The sequence below is a fragment of the Schistocerca piceifrons genome, chromosome X (genome assembly GCF_021461385.2).
Source record: "Schistocerca piceifrons isolate TAMUIC-IGC-003096 chromosome X, iqSchPice1.1, whole genome shotgun sequence".
In the NCBI taxonomy this organism is placed as follows: Eukaryota; Metazoa; Arthropoda; class Insecta; order Orthoptera; family Acrididae; genus Schistocerca; species Schistocerca piceifrons.
In genome coordinates, this window is record NC_060149.1 from 812459813 (window position 1) to 812475180 (window position 15368).

General features: G+C 38.9%; 1 protein-coding gene across 3 annotated transcripts in view; it reads right to left on the reverse strand.

Annotated features, from left to right (window-relative positions):
* The window catches only part of LOC124723111 (protein seele), a 93853-nt gene that overhangs the window by 986 nt on the left and 77499 nt on the right, over positions 1 to 15368 (reverse strand). For all 3 annotated transcript variants that reach the window (XM_047248293.1, XM_047248292.1, XM_047248294.1), the window contains exons 3-4: positions 12425 to 12540; positions 2521 to 2727 (exon numbers count right to left, since the gene is read on the reverse strand). In XM_047248293.1, coding sequence (XP_047104249.1) covers positions 2521 to 2727; positions 12425 to 12540 — 323 coding nt within the window. The remainder of the gene's footprint in view (positions 1 to 2520; positions 2728 to 12424; positions 12541 to 15368) is intronic.

Sequence of the window (15368 nt, forward strand, 5' to 3'; positions counted from 1 at the left end):
TGTTATTTTTTCATGCCATGAGCTCTGGATTTTTGTCCAAAATATTATCTCCAAACAAATTTTTAAGAAAGCTATTGTGTCTAAAAACACAAAACAACCTTAATGGGAGTGTTCAATACTGCATTATAAAAGGGTCCAAAAAGAAGGACTGCTGAAAGATTTGGTTTATGAGAGACAAATAACAGAAGAGAATGTGTGTCTTATTCTAGTGATAAAAACAGATAATAAACTGGTTTTATACACACTAAGAGGACATATGAAAATCTAATAAAATTTAGTAATATTTATGTAGACAGCGATCGTAAGTACTAGACTGGACAACAGAGGAGTGGTGTAGAAAATAAGGAGAGGATATATGACTATAAGAGTACGGTAGTGAAAGGGGGAACAGTGGGTTTTAGGCTAGAGAGATTGCAAGGTTGACGGAAATATGAGACAGCAGATTCTACTTACATAGTTCAGACAAACAAGTGCTGTAGGATGATCCAATATCATAGGTACTGAAGTAGCTATTAAAATCATTAATGTTGTGTGTACAATGTATTTAATAACTGAGTGGTCAAGCTTGTTGTTATCCACAATTTTCTGGTGGTCATTCATGGTGGTTAATTGTCATTCCCACATAAAATGCTACACAGTAATTATAGAACAGGTGGTATATAATTTGGCATCACCAATATGTGTTATGGCTCTTGGAGAAAGGACTTTTTAATTTGGAATGTGTGACATCTATCAAAATTGAGGTCCTTAGGTAGTTAATATTTCGGATATAAATAGCGTTAGTTCACTGAGTTGAGAAGGAACAGGTAAATCTGATGTAGGAGTAGATGTTGAGGTCCTGCGGAAAAGAACAAACTGACCTTGCCACAGGTTCAGTTCATGTGAGACTATCAATGAATGTAAACCAGACCTGGGGTTTTAGGTGTTGAGTGGCTAAGAAGGATCCCTTTAGACGACCAGTAAACAAGTTAGCAAAGGATGGTGGGTGCCACACTGGCACTCATGGCCGTTTCATGGATTTGTTTTTAGACTTAGCTTCTCAGTTGTCCAGAAGCATTTAGAAGGAGAGATTCTGTTTCATACAGGACAGCACTGTGGAAGGTAATAATCCATGGACATGGGGGATGTTTGAAGAGGTGATGTAAGAAATTATTAGCATCTTGGCTGCAGGAAAGGATACTATTAACAACTGATTGGAGGCCACAGTATTCTGATAATCTGTGTCCCAGATAATGTTTCCCTTCTTTAACCTATGCACAAATGACACTATGAAACATGTAGACCTCACTTCCACTTATAAGATATATAGCTGCCATATAGTTTCCAATACAAAACCCTGAAGTCCTTGTGGAATGTAGTCAAACTAAAATTGGACCAGAAAGTGTGGCCTAATATAGATATTTCCAGGCCAGTTTTAAAGTACCACATGGAATAAGGTATCCAATTTAATAGCAGGAGAGTTGCTTTTTGGAGAATATGCCGGAAATGGTCACCACTGACATCAATGCTGCACTGTGTGTGATATATCTTAACTGTGGAAAATCCAGGATGGAATGTAACAATATTACGAAAAGGGAAATTGCTGCTCACGATATAGCGGAGATGCTGAGTCGCTGATAGGCACAACAAAAAGACTGTCGCAATACAAGCTTTTGGCCAACAAGGCCTTTGTCGTGTGTGTGTGTGTGTGTGTGTGTGTGTCACTATATGGTGATTAGCAACTTTCCTTTTCATAATAGTGTTCTATGTCTAACTGTGTATTCTGTATGGCAGCTCTGCCTGAGGCTGGCAGCAATAGCATTTCCAATATCTGTTGCTCCTCTTGCTTATGAAAAAGATGGAAGGGGGGGATCTGAGCAGAACAGAGTTTACCCTGGTTAAAAATGATAGGGAAAAAAATCAATTGAACTTAGAAACCAGGAGATTATACCATATTTCTCATGAACACATGACAAGGTTGCACTAGTGATGTTTGCTGTTGCTCCATCTAGCTGAAAATGGGAGCTGCAGTTCTGCTGACTTTTGTTATAGTTGTAAAAGACCAGTTTTATATTTTCCTTTCAGTAGCTTATATCCAACACATAAGCTCAAATATAATAATAATAATAATAATAATAATAATACAAACACTGAGATTGTCTAGTTTGTTTACTATTTTGCGCAACCTGGAAGATAATTTGATCATTATAACAACTAGACATTTATGTATACCAAAAGAATAGTCAAACCAGAAGTAAAGCCTTGGTACTCCAACGTCATCATGTAAAGTCTTAAAAAACGTGTTCCTATATCACATAAATTTACATCTTATCTGCATATTAAGACATGTTGTACAGACAATAATTACTTTACATGACAGTTCAGTGGGTGTTCAGTAAATCAGAAAGTATAAGAATCTTACAATTCTAACTTACCCCTTCCTACATCAACTTTATTATTTAGAACAATGTAGACTCAAGCCACATTTCATGCAAAGACATACCAGATTTAAGAGAAATGAGAAACCACAGAGATACTTACATAAAATTTAAGGCTTCTGTTTAAATCAGAATCTTGAATAACATCAACTTTGCCCATGTCTTCGTTCAGTTTGCCATCATTTGTTATAAGTTTAAGTACAGTCAATTCTCCAGATGATTTGTAGGTGGCTCTAACATAATCATCCATTTTGTTACATATTGTTTCAAGTACTTCAGTCAGATGGAGTTCAGATCGTGCATATGGTACCTATAATATTAGCAACTGTTATTTACTTTAAGGAGAATTTCAAATGAATTGCACAGGCATATAGAGCTTGCATACAAGGGAATGAGCTACTGTATGTACTTTCAGATCTTATTAAAAGACTTCTATTTACATTGGAAAACAATGTGGTATTTTCTAATTTAAATCAATTAAGTTCTCAACTATAGTACAATCCTTGATTGTATGGGTATCTGCAAGTCATAACTGTGGGGTAATACAGAAGTACACATTAGGATACTATTGTATCATGAACACACAAACAAACTGAAATCTGTGAACAGTCACAAATGAGTTCACTCATATGCTCAAGACAGTTAAGAGTTTTAATATGTAACATACCCTTGAAACTATTGCATAATGTACCTATAATGATTTAACATTAAAGTGCTATGTTATTTCGTGACAGAAGTCTTTAAGTGCATGAAAAGCTGCAGAGTTCACAATGACAAGAAGAGAGAGATGTTTGGCTGATCCTTTTACTTTACACACTAATTCACTTCAAATAAAAATATATTTATGGAAGTAAAAGACCAAAACCTATTGGCAAATATCTCTGCAATGGCATGTAAACTTTAAAGAAATTTCCTGGCTGATTAAAACAGTATGCTGGAAGAGGATTCGAACCCAGACAAGCAAACTTTTAACAATTGAGGAATTCAGGCACACTTCATAGTCTGGCTCAAAACTTCAGTCTGCTAGTATCTTTCAACCTATTTCCCAAACACTAAAAAAGACACTTCTGCAAACATTTTTTCCAAGAGTGCTGCAAAAACAAGGTATGTAGGAGACCTTCAGTGGAATTTCGGAAGTATGAGAAATGTTTTCATAGACAGAAAGCTTTAAGATGAGTTGCAAGGGATGTGTGTATTACACAGTTGGCAGAATTTCCTATGAATGACAAGGCTTTGGGTTTGAGTCACAGTCACAAAATTTAAATATTCACATATGCCCACGTTTTGAGTTTCATCCAATACAGACAACAATATCTGCCTTCCTACACCCTAGTGTATTTGTAAAATGTAAAACGTCTGTATGTAATCAGAGAGAAAAAAAGGGGGGGGGGGGGGGTGAAGGGTCAAAGCAAGAGACGGGTGAGGTCAATAGCTAAAATAAGTCAGTCAAATATTTAGATTTCATATTCCTGACATACTGACAGTGGGAACAGCAACCAACACATACAGAAAAAGTATTTGCTTTAGTCTATAGTCACAATTTTTATTTTGTCTACTGGCTACCAGTTTTGGTACACATAACCATCCTTGGGCAATCCTACGATCAAAAAATCACAGCATGTACTTAAAATAATAATGTGAGAAACTTTTACAATATATTTTCTCTCCCTGACACACAATTGTGATGCTTGCTTCCCAAGTAGGTGTGTCAAAAACTAAATCAACAAGGTCAATGTCAAGCTCTAAATAGATGCAAATTGTGGCCACCAGTGATAAGAGTGCCACCTGTGTAGAGTGTTTCTTTGTTTTTCTTCTTAAAAAATGTGATATTTATGAAATCTCATAACAAAACATAGACTAAAAAGAGTCACCACTCTAATAAAACATTAAAAGCAATACAGTAAATCTTGTTAACCACATTCCCATTCACAATTTGCATACGGTTTATATCACTAAAAAAACATTGATACGATCATGAATCATTTAATCAAGTAAATGTTATCATAACAATAGCACTACACATTGATAACTCTAAATTATTTTTATTGACAAGATGTCCAGCATCCTAGGGGAACAGCAGAGCACTATGGCTAAGTTTTGCTCTGCAGCCGTTGATCTTTGCTCGCACGTCCAGTTTCATATTTATCTCAGCAGTGTGAATAGGTACACTGGGGCTCTCAGTGGCACCATATTGTGCTTCCTCCACACCATGCCGCAGTTCATCAACCCGCCACCGCTATGATAACCATTCCTCATATGTTCCAGGCAGTTGTGAGAACTTGCATTGATGGACTTTGGGATTAGCAGAAAGCCACAACACTAATTCATACAACTGTGTTGTGCTGTGAATGTTTTGGCATTTTAAGCCAAAGGTGCACAGAGTGGCCAATACCAGCAGCCAGGGGGAAAAAAATTTCAAATAATTAAAAAAATAATTAACAGTGTACCCAAATGATGTTCATAACGAATGTTATATGAAACTTCGTCACTGTTTTTATATCATTATTAGACAACTATAATGGGATGCTGCAAATTGACTCAACACTCTGAGACTAAGTGTTGACGGTGCCACCAATGGCTGACACCAGCAACATCAGTGATGGGTTTGATGGACGATACCTCTGGCGAAAACTCTGAATTAAGAGAGCCAGCACTGTCTAACCACACCAATACTGTGTGTACTTCCGAATCCCACTCATCATCTACTTCAACATAAGCAGTGGCCTTGCCTTATTGGAAAATGGTTTTTGTTTGGACTGTTCTTCTGATTGGTTGTGATACTTTGGTGTCTGCTACCTGACCTTTGGCAATGGGCACATACTTCTGAGGTGGTTTGTGTATCTGTACTTCTATTTGCTTCCCTGGAGCTTGTGCCATGTCACCATAATAAAGTATAGTTTGTGCAAACTCTAAAATGGCGATGAAGGTGACAATCTACGAACAGATACATGTGCGTTTTGTTCATAAACAAGAGTGTGAACCAAGAATTCGTAAAACTATGGCAGCAAAGTCGACTGTATCAGCAAATGTAGTTTCAAGAATTTTGTTGGCTACAATAACAATAAAACTAGCAATTTCAGCAGCAAAACCAGCAAATGATGAAATAGCTACTTGCAGCAATGAACCTAACCCTGACAGTGCCACAATTTCAAACATTTGATGCTGCAACGGAAAACTGGACCTCATATCAGATTAAGTCTACAGGTTCACTTTTGTTAAGTTGCATCTCAGATTCCGAGATGAAGTGTGCTTATTTTTTGTCCCCTAAGTCACAAATTTATAAGTTGCTTCAAAAACTTAACCAGTTGGTAGAGCCATGAGTCACATGAGAACACACGTACACGGTAAAAACAATTTCACCACCCAACTCATAAAGTGGTAACTAGATTTAAATTTCTTCAAGTAGCAAAAATGATTCATGGTCATATTTCGAGAAGGTATGGTCTCATCAATGCCTACACCATGGTGCCGCCTGCCATGTAACCACAGGTCACGCTTCAGACAGCACACGGCCAGATGTTATTAGCGCAGGCACAGTGCTGGCAAGCTGGAAAGCCCAAGTATGGCCCATCCGCATAGCAACATCCATGGTAATATAGCAACATCCAGTTGGTGTGCCAACATCAAATAGCTACATGACAGTACCGCGCCAATTACACTAAGCCACGCAACAGTGGACTCAACAGCAGTCATATTCCTATGTTGCCTGGGGCTTTATAAGCACATGCAGCCTTTCATTCCAGTAGTCTCTTCTTGGACTTTGCTATCACTGGTGCCATGATGCCACACCATTCAGATCACCATCATCAGGATTACAACCCCACTCTGGAAGTGGATTACACAAGGGATTCTGCTTCACAGCACTCCAACCTTGGTGTTATAAATGGACTCTGGTGACAGCCATCGCAGTGGCTGCTCTAGATCATTCATTGGTGTATAGTATTGTTCTCTATTGGCTTTTTTTCTTGTTGTGGAATAAACTTGTCCACTCATGCCTGCTGTTATTTGTTGTCTTTCTGATGGTATCCCCAAATAGAATGGCTTATCAAACTCCAGCAGAAAAAAACAGTAATAACAATGTGTACCACGAACAAGAAGGTGACTTTAGTTCATGGTGATCCATTTTGTAACAGTGAGATAGGTGAACCGAAAAAGTCAGTGCAAAAAGCGAAAAAACTTCAGACAGAACAGTTGCACTGAAGATACTGAAAAGGGGTATCAACTGAAGAACCCAAAACTGAATACTATCAGGCGACTTTTCTATCTCCACTTTGGAAAAAACTGGGACGCAAACAAAAAGCTGCAGTTCTCCAAAACTGCTCCTGGCTGCTGATGTTGCTATGACAGAAGACTGTATGTATGACGATGGACTAAATGACAATCAGAGCAATTTTGATATAATGGAAGAGGACGACGTGGATTTCATATAAGCCAGAATTTACTACATGCTTACTTGACTCTGTCACACTGGCTAACATGATAAATTTAAGTTTTTCCTACTTTTTCTTCAGTGCAAAATAATATATTGCTTTATTTGTGAGTTTTTACAAAGTGAATGTTGAGTAAACACCTTCTGAAGTCATTACAACTGACTTCTTCATATTTTGATGTTATAGTATTGTTTAATTTTTTGGCTAGTACTTGTGAACAGATAGCAGTTCATCTCAACCTGTTGAAATTGTTTCCCCATTGTTGGAGACTCATTCATTCCATCTGACAGAATTTTCAGTAGACTGGAAATAGAGTTCAGGCACAGGGTTGTCACTGAGAGCCCAGAAGACACACAACAACCACATACCATTCTGCCAGCTGTACAGAAGCTGGATGACACATGGGCATAGGCCTGGGCACCAACAGAAACAGAGCCAGTTATTCCATGCTAGCTTCAACTGGCACCTCCATAGGCCTCAACGGTTTCAGTAGCAGCTTCTGACCACTGGGACCAGGACCAGAATTGGAGACTACTCCATCAACAGGGGTGCCACAGAACCTTCTGGCAGGGACTTCTGCAGCACCTCCCCCTCACTGCTGGTCCAAGTTCTAAGTTGGACATTACCATTCCTATGGACCAGTTAAATGGGTGAGGGATCTTGAATCCTAGCTGATAACAATTAGGAGATTGAGCAGATTGAATGAACACTCCAAGTCTCAGTGCCACTAGTGCCTAACTCCAGCAACTACTGCCACCACAGCCAGTGGAGGGTGTGGCTGGCAATACCTCTGGCAGGTAAGCACCACCAAGCCACACCAATGCTGTGATTTTTTCTTTTGACTTCTGTTCATGCCATGACTTTAGGTTACCAGACCACAGTTTCCGTTTTGATCATCTTATAAACCGGTTGTGATACCTTGATGTTTGATATTTGGCTTTGGACCTGGATTTCTGTGTATGTATCCACCCCCTGAGCCTCTGTCTGATCGATGTAACAAATTGATTGTGAACTCTTAAAACTTTAGTACATATAATGATTTCTGAATAAATATAGCAATCAGTGTTTCTAATAATTAATTAATTAAATATATTATTATTGGCTTTGTACAGTGTCAGATGCCATGAATTCTCATTCATGCATGCAAATCTTCATGTCAGAAGGTGTCAACCTTTTATTGTCACCTTAGCTGTAATATGAAATTGTAGATGTGCTCTCTCTCTCTCTCTCTCTCTCTCTCTCTCTCTCTCCCCCTCTCTGTGTGTGTGTGTGTGTGTGTGTGTGTGTGTGTGTGTGTTTGGATCTGATGGGCACCCAATGGCAACATCATCAGCACCCTCACAATTATAAAAACAAAAAAAAGTATGTAGATGAACTAAAAGTGTTGTACACGAGTGCACCCGAAATGACAACACAGTCACTCTGTATCACATGCACTCAAACCCATTAGGGGGGAAAAGAACCAATCAAGAAATTAAAACACAGAAGAACTAAAAGAAATGCACAGGGGAATGTGACTGGCTGACCACTTACAAAAATCTAGGGTGTCAGCCACCCTTTGAAACATTAAGAACACCTGCCTAAAATCTTATTAAAAATGTTGGACAATTCACAAAACTTTAAAACCCTAACCACATTCGTTTGATCTGCTGGCAAACCTGCCGCAGTCTGCTTGGTGGCAAATAAAATGCAGCCCAATAAAATGTGGTGCACTGTGATCTGCATGCCACAAGCACCACACATTGGAGGGTTCTCTCGCCGGAGTAAGAATCCACGTGTCATAGGGCTTTGGTCTATGCAAAGATGAGTAAGAAGGACCTTGTCCTGCCGACATGGCTGGAAGGAAGTACTCCACGGCCGTGAGATGAGCTTGATGACATGAAGCTTGTTATCGGTCACTGCCAGCCACTTGTCTTCCCATTGACACGTGACTTTGTACCTCAACAGCGAGGTGATAGCATGCAGGGGGATAGCACATCAAAATAGCAGAGGATCATGACATGCCTCCTTGGCCACTCTATCCGCCCTTTCAATCCCCGTAATTCCAATGTGCCCAGGTACCCAGCAGAAAGACACCTCCTTCCTCAGTTGCTGTAGTTGTAGGAAGGCATCCTAGATATTCTGGGTTACTGTATCTGCTGGGTACAAACGTTGGAGAGAGTAAAGGGGGCTCAGAGAATCTGAGCAGATGAGAAATCTAACACCAGGAGAACATCTCATCTGCTCCAATGCTCGCAAGATCGCATATAATTCTACGTCAAAGACAGTAAATTCTTGAGGCAGTCTGACCTTGAGGACACAATCCTGGAAAATGATAGAGCAACCAACAGAGTCCCTTTGCTTACACCTAACTGTAAAAAGCAGCTACATGGTTGTGGTACTCAGATAAGATATTAGAGAATATCGCATTAAAAACAGAAGCAGGAGTGCTATCTCTCCTGTACTGCACCAAATCTAAAATCACTCTGGGCCTCTCCAGTAACCAGGGCGGCAGCTGGTTAAAACCCTGGGTTTGGAGTCGTACTGGGTCCACACCGAGTGACTCCAGGACATGCTCCATGCAGATCCTAAATGGCACTGTGGCTCACGGACGGTTGTAAAAAAGGTGTTCCAGAGGTGGATGAGCAACAGTATGGCGTGCAGGTGAAGTTGGAGCTGCAAATAACTTACATGCCTGACAAACCATGAGGAGTCTTATTGCTCTTTTCTGTAGCAGTAGTATTCTTTTTAAATGTACGTCAGCTGCACAACCCCATAGTTCAATTCCATAATTCAGAAAATGGTGAAGTGTTCCATAATATACTAATTTCAGTGCTTGGCTAGGAACTATCTTTGCGAGCTGGCTAAGGAGATATATGGCACTACTGACTTTTCCGCATACAAAATTAATGTGGTATGTCCACCGCAAATTTTCATCAACATATACACCCAGGAATTTACAGTTACCATTTTCTGTTGAAGAGATATTACGTACACTATTCATATTGTTGTGATGAGAACTGCCTGTTTTAAATGTCAGTAGTTGAGATTTGGTGACATTATTGGTATTATTTGTAACAACACAGACATTCTGACCAAAAATGGCTGTTTAAACAGACTGAGTCTGTAAAATAAAAGTTAGTAAGGCAAATATTAGTAACTACTGACTAGTCTTACTGCTTACCTCCTCCTCAAAGGTACTGGAAAAGATTATGTATGCAAGAACCATAGGAGCCAGTCTCAATTTGGATTTCATATGGATGCACACACAAAAATGTTATTCTTCAATTAAAAAATCATATTATACAAAATTGAAATGACTAAATATTGGTAATATTCTGTGACCAGAGAAGTTAAACTATTATGGCAACAGAGGTCTTGCTGGCAACTTCTAACTAACTAAAACAACGCAGAAGGTAACATTAAGAATTCCAGGAAGTATACAAAATGAAATAGGATCATCAGAATGAGGAATAATCACTACAGGTGTGCCAGAGATCAATACTGAGTCCACTATTGTTCTTATTGTTTATAAATCATCTGTTATCATATATCCAAAAAGCAGAAATAGTTCTCTTTGCTGATGATGCAAGTACTACACTTCAAAATGTCAATTAAGTTAATAATTTATTTTCTGCAAATAGATACTCACTGAACTTAGCTAAAAAACAGTATATGCAATTCTATACTGCAGTAGGCCTGATCACACCATTATAAATAATGCAACAAGGGTAAAATTATTAAAGGAAACAGAATATTCTAAATTATCAGGCACTCATATCAAAAAGAACCATAACTGGAAGTCACGTGTTAAAGGTCTCGTTAAATGTCAAATGTCCAACTCTGTGTTATGGATAATATCAACTTTTATTCCACTTATGAATATTTAAATTTATGAAGTGTGTTATATAAATACTTAATGTATAATGTGTATTATTCTAAACATAAATAAGTATGTCTACAAATCACTTTCAGACACGTACTTAGAACCTGACTTGTCCAATGTCTTTGCAAAAGATGCTTTTGTAGACAATGGACGAATAAATATGAGGGTTGGAACTTAAATAGTGGCAACTATTTATTTACAGCTCATACAAAATAGATATGTGTTTCAAAGTTTTATTGATTTTCAAAGTAGTCACCTACATTGTGTATAACCCGCTGCCAATGATGTGGAAGTTGTAGGATACTCTTAGCAGTGCCAATTGTGTTGACAGTTTGAGTGGCACGGTCTATTGCCCGACGAATTTGTAGCAGTTCTGAAGCGAATGCCGTGAAGTCTTTCCTTCAGTTTAGAAATCGAGATGAACTCATGAGGGCTTAAGTCGGGGGAGTGCAGTAGGTGGTATAGCACTTAGCAGCCCCATCAGTCAAACAAATCAGTAACAGCTTGCACTGTACATGATTGAGCATTGTCCTGCAAAATGATGGTCAGGTCCTGCAGGAAATGTCATCACTTCTGTCTCTAAGCTGATCGTAGGGTGTATTCCAAAAATGAATAGCATAGAGAAAGAAGTGATGATACTTTCTGCAGGACCTGACCACCATTTTGCAGGACAATGCTCAAGCACATACAGTGCAAGTTGTTACTGATTTGTTGGACTGATGGGGCTGATGAGTGCTATACCACCTACTGCACTCGCAAATTCAACTCGATTTCTAAACTGGAGGAAACACTTCAAGGCATTCGCTTCAGAACTGCTAAAAATTCGTCGGGCAATAGATCGCGCCGCTCGAACTGTCAACACAACTGGCACTGCTAAGAGTATCCTACGACTTACACATTGCTGGCTACGGTTTATACACAATAATGGTGACTACTTTGAAGGTCAGTAAAACTTTGAAACATGTATCTATTTTGTACGAGCTGTAAATAAATAGTTGACACTATTAAAGTTCCAATCTTTGTACAATGCAAGACAATACCACACTTTGGAGAAAAAAATTTCAAAAAATTGATTTACTTTTCCTATTTTCATTAATATATATCTTATGGCATCATATTCTGAGATAACTCATCACTGGAGAAGAAGTGTGTATTGTACGCAAGTGTATATAAGACTAGTATGTTGTGTTCACTATAGAGCCTACTGTAGACAGCTATTTAAACAGTTGGACATACTGACAACAGCCTTATAGAACACTTACTCCCTTACGAAGTTTGATGTTGACAATCACCTATACTTTGAAAACAGCAGCAGCATTCATAAATGGGATCAGAAATGACGTACACTATCCATAACTCAGCCTTAGGGTGGTCCACAAAGAAGTGAGGCAGTTGGCCATAAAAATTTTTGACCACATACCCAGAAATATAAAGAACTTAATAGAGGATAAAATTAACTTCAAACACAAACTGGAAGCATATCTGTATGTCAACTCCTTGTACACTGTAGAAAAAGTTCTGAATATGTAATAATATGGTGTGTGTGTGTGTGTGTGGGGGGGGGGGGGGTGCGTACATTTGTGTAAATAATTTTCCATGAGAATGTGTATTATAATTGTATAAGTGACCCATCGGATACCATAGCAAGAGGTTACAATTATGATCAATGGAACATGCAAATAACTAAACTACACTAAATCTAATATACACACTGCTCTCTGATCCTGATTTCCATTCGCATCAATTCTGTAGCTGCCCACATCGACCTTCTTCCGTGGGTCTACTTTTTGCACTTCAAATTCGATTTCCTCAACTAGCTTTTGACACACTGAAAAGCAGATCAAAATATTCAAAATTAATATCACATATGACTACATTTAATTATTTTATTAATTCCCTCTGCACTTATTAAGTGACAAGAAACAACTGAGAGGTAGGCTTTTGCAATGTAAGTATGTAGCCATACAAATTATTCTGATTTTTGTAATGTCTGTGAAGGAGTACGGGAAATATCTAAAAACTACGATTGCTCCACTGCTTTAGTCACTTGAGTACCACTGTTTTCGTCAAGGAGCAGGTGAAATCAAAACCATTTCTTTCAGTTCCTTACCTAAACAAATGTGACTGCCAAAACAGTTCACAAAATAAATAAAAGCAGTTACTCTTTCAAAAGCAACAATTTATAAGCTAGTAATTCCCTTTAAGAGGTGAAATGTGTAGTGCCACTGATAGGCACATGTGAAAGTAAGAGTGTAACATTACTTTGCTTTCAGAACTATAGTTCTTTTCTTGAGGAAGAGAGAGGGGTGGTTTGGAGAAGATTAAAAAGGAAAGGCAGTCACTCACACACCAGACAAGTCGCTCTGCAGTGACGTACAGCCATCCTCACAACTGGTGGGCCTGTCTCATCCTGGCGTTCGATTAATCCACCCTTTCTTTTTAACCTTCCCCAACCTATCCCCCTCTCACCCCCAAACTAGGAATTATTAGTTCTAAACTCTAGGCAGTGTGTCATTTTTCACTTTTACATGTGTCTCTCAGCTGCATTACACAGTTTGCCTCCTGAAGGGAAACACTGACCAGCAATTCTGTCTCATAATTGACTAGTTTTCTGCAATGAATTTTCCTTTGATAAAACAGAAGACTATTTCAAGGCTGTGATAGTCAATTAAGCACACTTACATATCACAAATACCATGCTATTTTAATAAAATAAATGAAAAAATGATAACTGTAATTGATATCCCTAGTACAACTAGGGAAACAGCAGACTGGACAAACTGTTGTCTTGTCCACCTTGTACCTGCATACTCCAATGATGTTAAGAAAGTAATATTCCACAGAATTGGAGAGCATCTCTGCAACTTTGTCATGAAGAAAAGAAAATTTAGATTTCAAAACTGTCACTCAGCAATTTGAGGTACATTGCATCTCGCAAATGATTATTTGGAATTTGTAGACAAAAAGAGGTTTCATATTGGTATTTTTGTATGTGTAACAGTTGATTGTAGACTTTAAAGTCCCAAAGTATCTTAAGGATCTGTCCTTAGTTTTTTTCCTGTTTCCTCATATGTATCAATAATTTACGTTTATGTTCTATCATGACATGCAATTTCATGCTTGCTAAGGATGCTAGCTATTCAATAAACAAAGTCATCTACCACACACTGTCTCATCTTTACTAGTTTTTCAAGCTAGACATACCTCAGTAACTCACCTTATGCATCAAAAACCTGTTATTTCATAATAATTGATCTGATATGTCTCATTCCGTGTAACCATTTTTTTAATTTACTTTTCCACAGCTAAAATCTACATATGGGAACGAACCTTCCACCAGTATATCTTACATGCAATTCAGCACAATGCCAACTTAAACACTAGGAGAAGCACTTTCTATTATTATTTCTGTAACATCACAGTGATAACAGCAAAAATGTCCTCTCTCTCCAGATTCAACAGTAAAGCAATATTCATGGTTTTTCTCTTATTACTGTCCTACTTCCTTACTTTTCCTCTTTTCCAACTTCAGCCATAATGTAAAGTTAAAACTGTACTACAAAATGCATTTGTGATATAGGTTTACAAGGATCTTTATGTAAATAATTTAAGACAAAGATAACTACTCACCAAATAGTAGAGACACTGAGTTATTACTATGCACATAAACAAGACTAAAAACCTTGCTGGCTTTTGGATAAATTCTTTACACACACTGGACAAGGAGAGGAAAGAGGTGAAGAGCAAGAGCGAAGGTTGGGAAAGGGTGGCTGACAGCTATGAGAAATAGGAACCAAGAGTATGGGACAAGGGGGGGGGGGGCGGGGGGGGGGGGGGGGGCAAAAAAGAGAGAGAGAGAGAGAGAGAGAGAGTGTGTGTGTGTGTGTGTGTGTGTGTGTGTGTGTGTGTGTGTGTGGGGGGGGGGGGGGGGGGGCGGGCGGGCGGGCGGGCGCGCGGTCTTATGGCAGTGGTGGAGATGGGTGTGGGGGCAGGGGCGAGACTGAGGCTGCAAATCCATCTACGCAATTGAGCCATCCTACTCCAACCCTCCCTCCTTGTCTATGCCTCCTTCCTTGTTTCCCCCAAACCCAGCTCCTCACCTCAGTTGAGTTACAGAGCTGCTGTGGCAGCAGAATGTAGCCACATAGGTGTTTTTGTCTGTGTATGGGGGGGGGGCACAGGAGTCACATGTGAAATGAAAATGATGCTTCTCATAGTTAGCAAATTCCGTCTTCTCTATGGGATTTTTGATGATTCAGTGACTCTGCTGTTTAGCGCAGTGTTACCGTTACTACTTACATTAATATCCATAAGTCTCCATTGTTCATAAGCTTTAATGGCATGTACCAGTATCTAGTGCTAGGACAGTGTTTGTTTTTCGTTGTTTCGGTCATCTACTTTAAGCACGGTCTGTGCAGTTCTCCGTTCCTTTCGAATGCCAGCTATTCTCTTCATTTCAACATAACTGCTGTATCCTACATCATCACTGCTCTGTCTTATATCTAGGCCTGCCCCTGTGATTCTTTCCTTCCATCAGCCTTTTAACTACAGTTTCTAACAATGACTCACATCTTACTATGTGCCCATCCATTCCCCCTCTTTGATTTGTTATGTTATTTACTAAGCTTTTTCTCCTCATTGACTCAGTGAGACCCA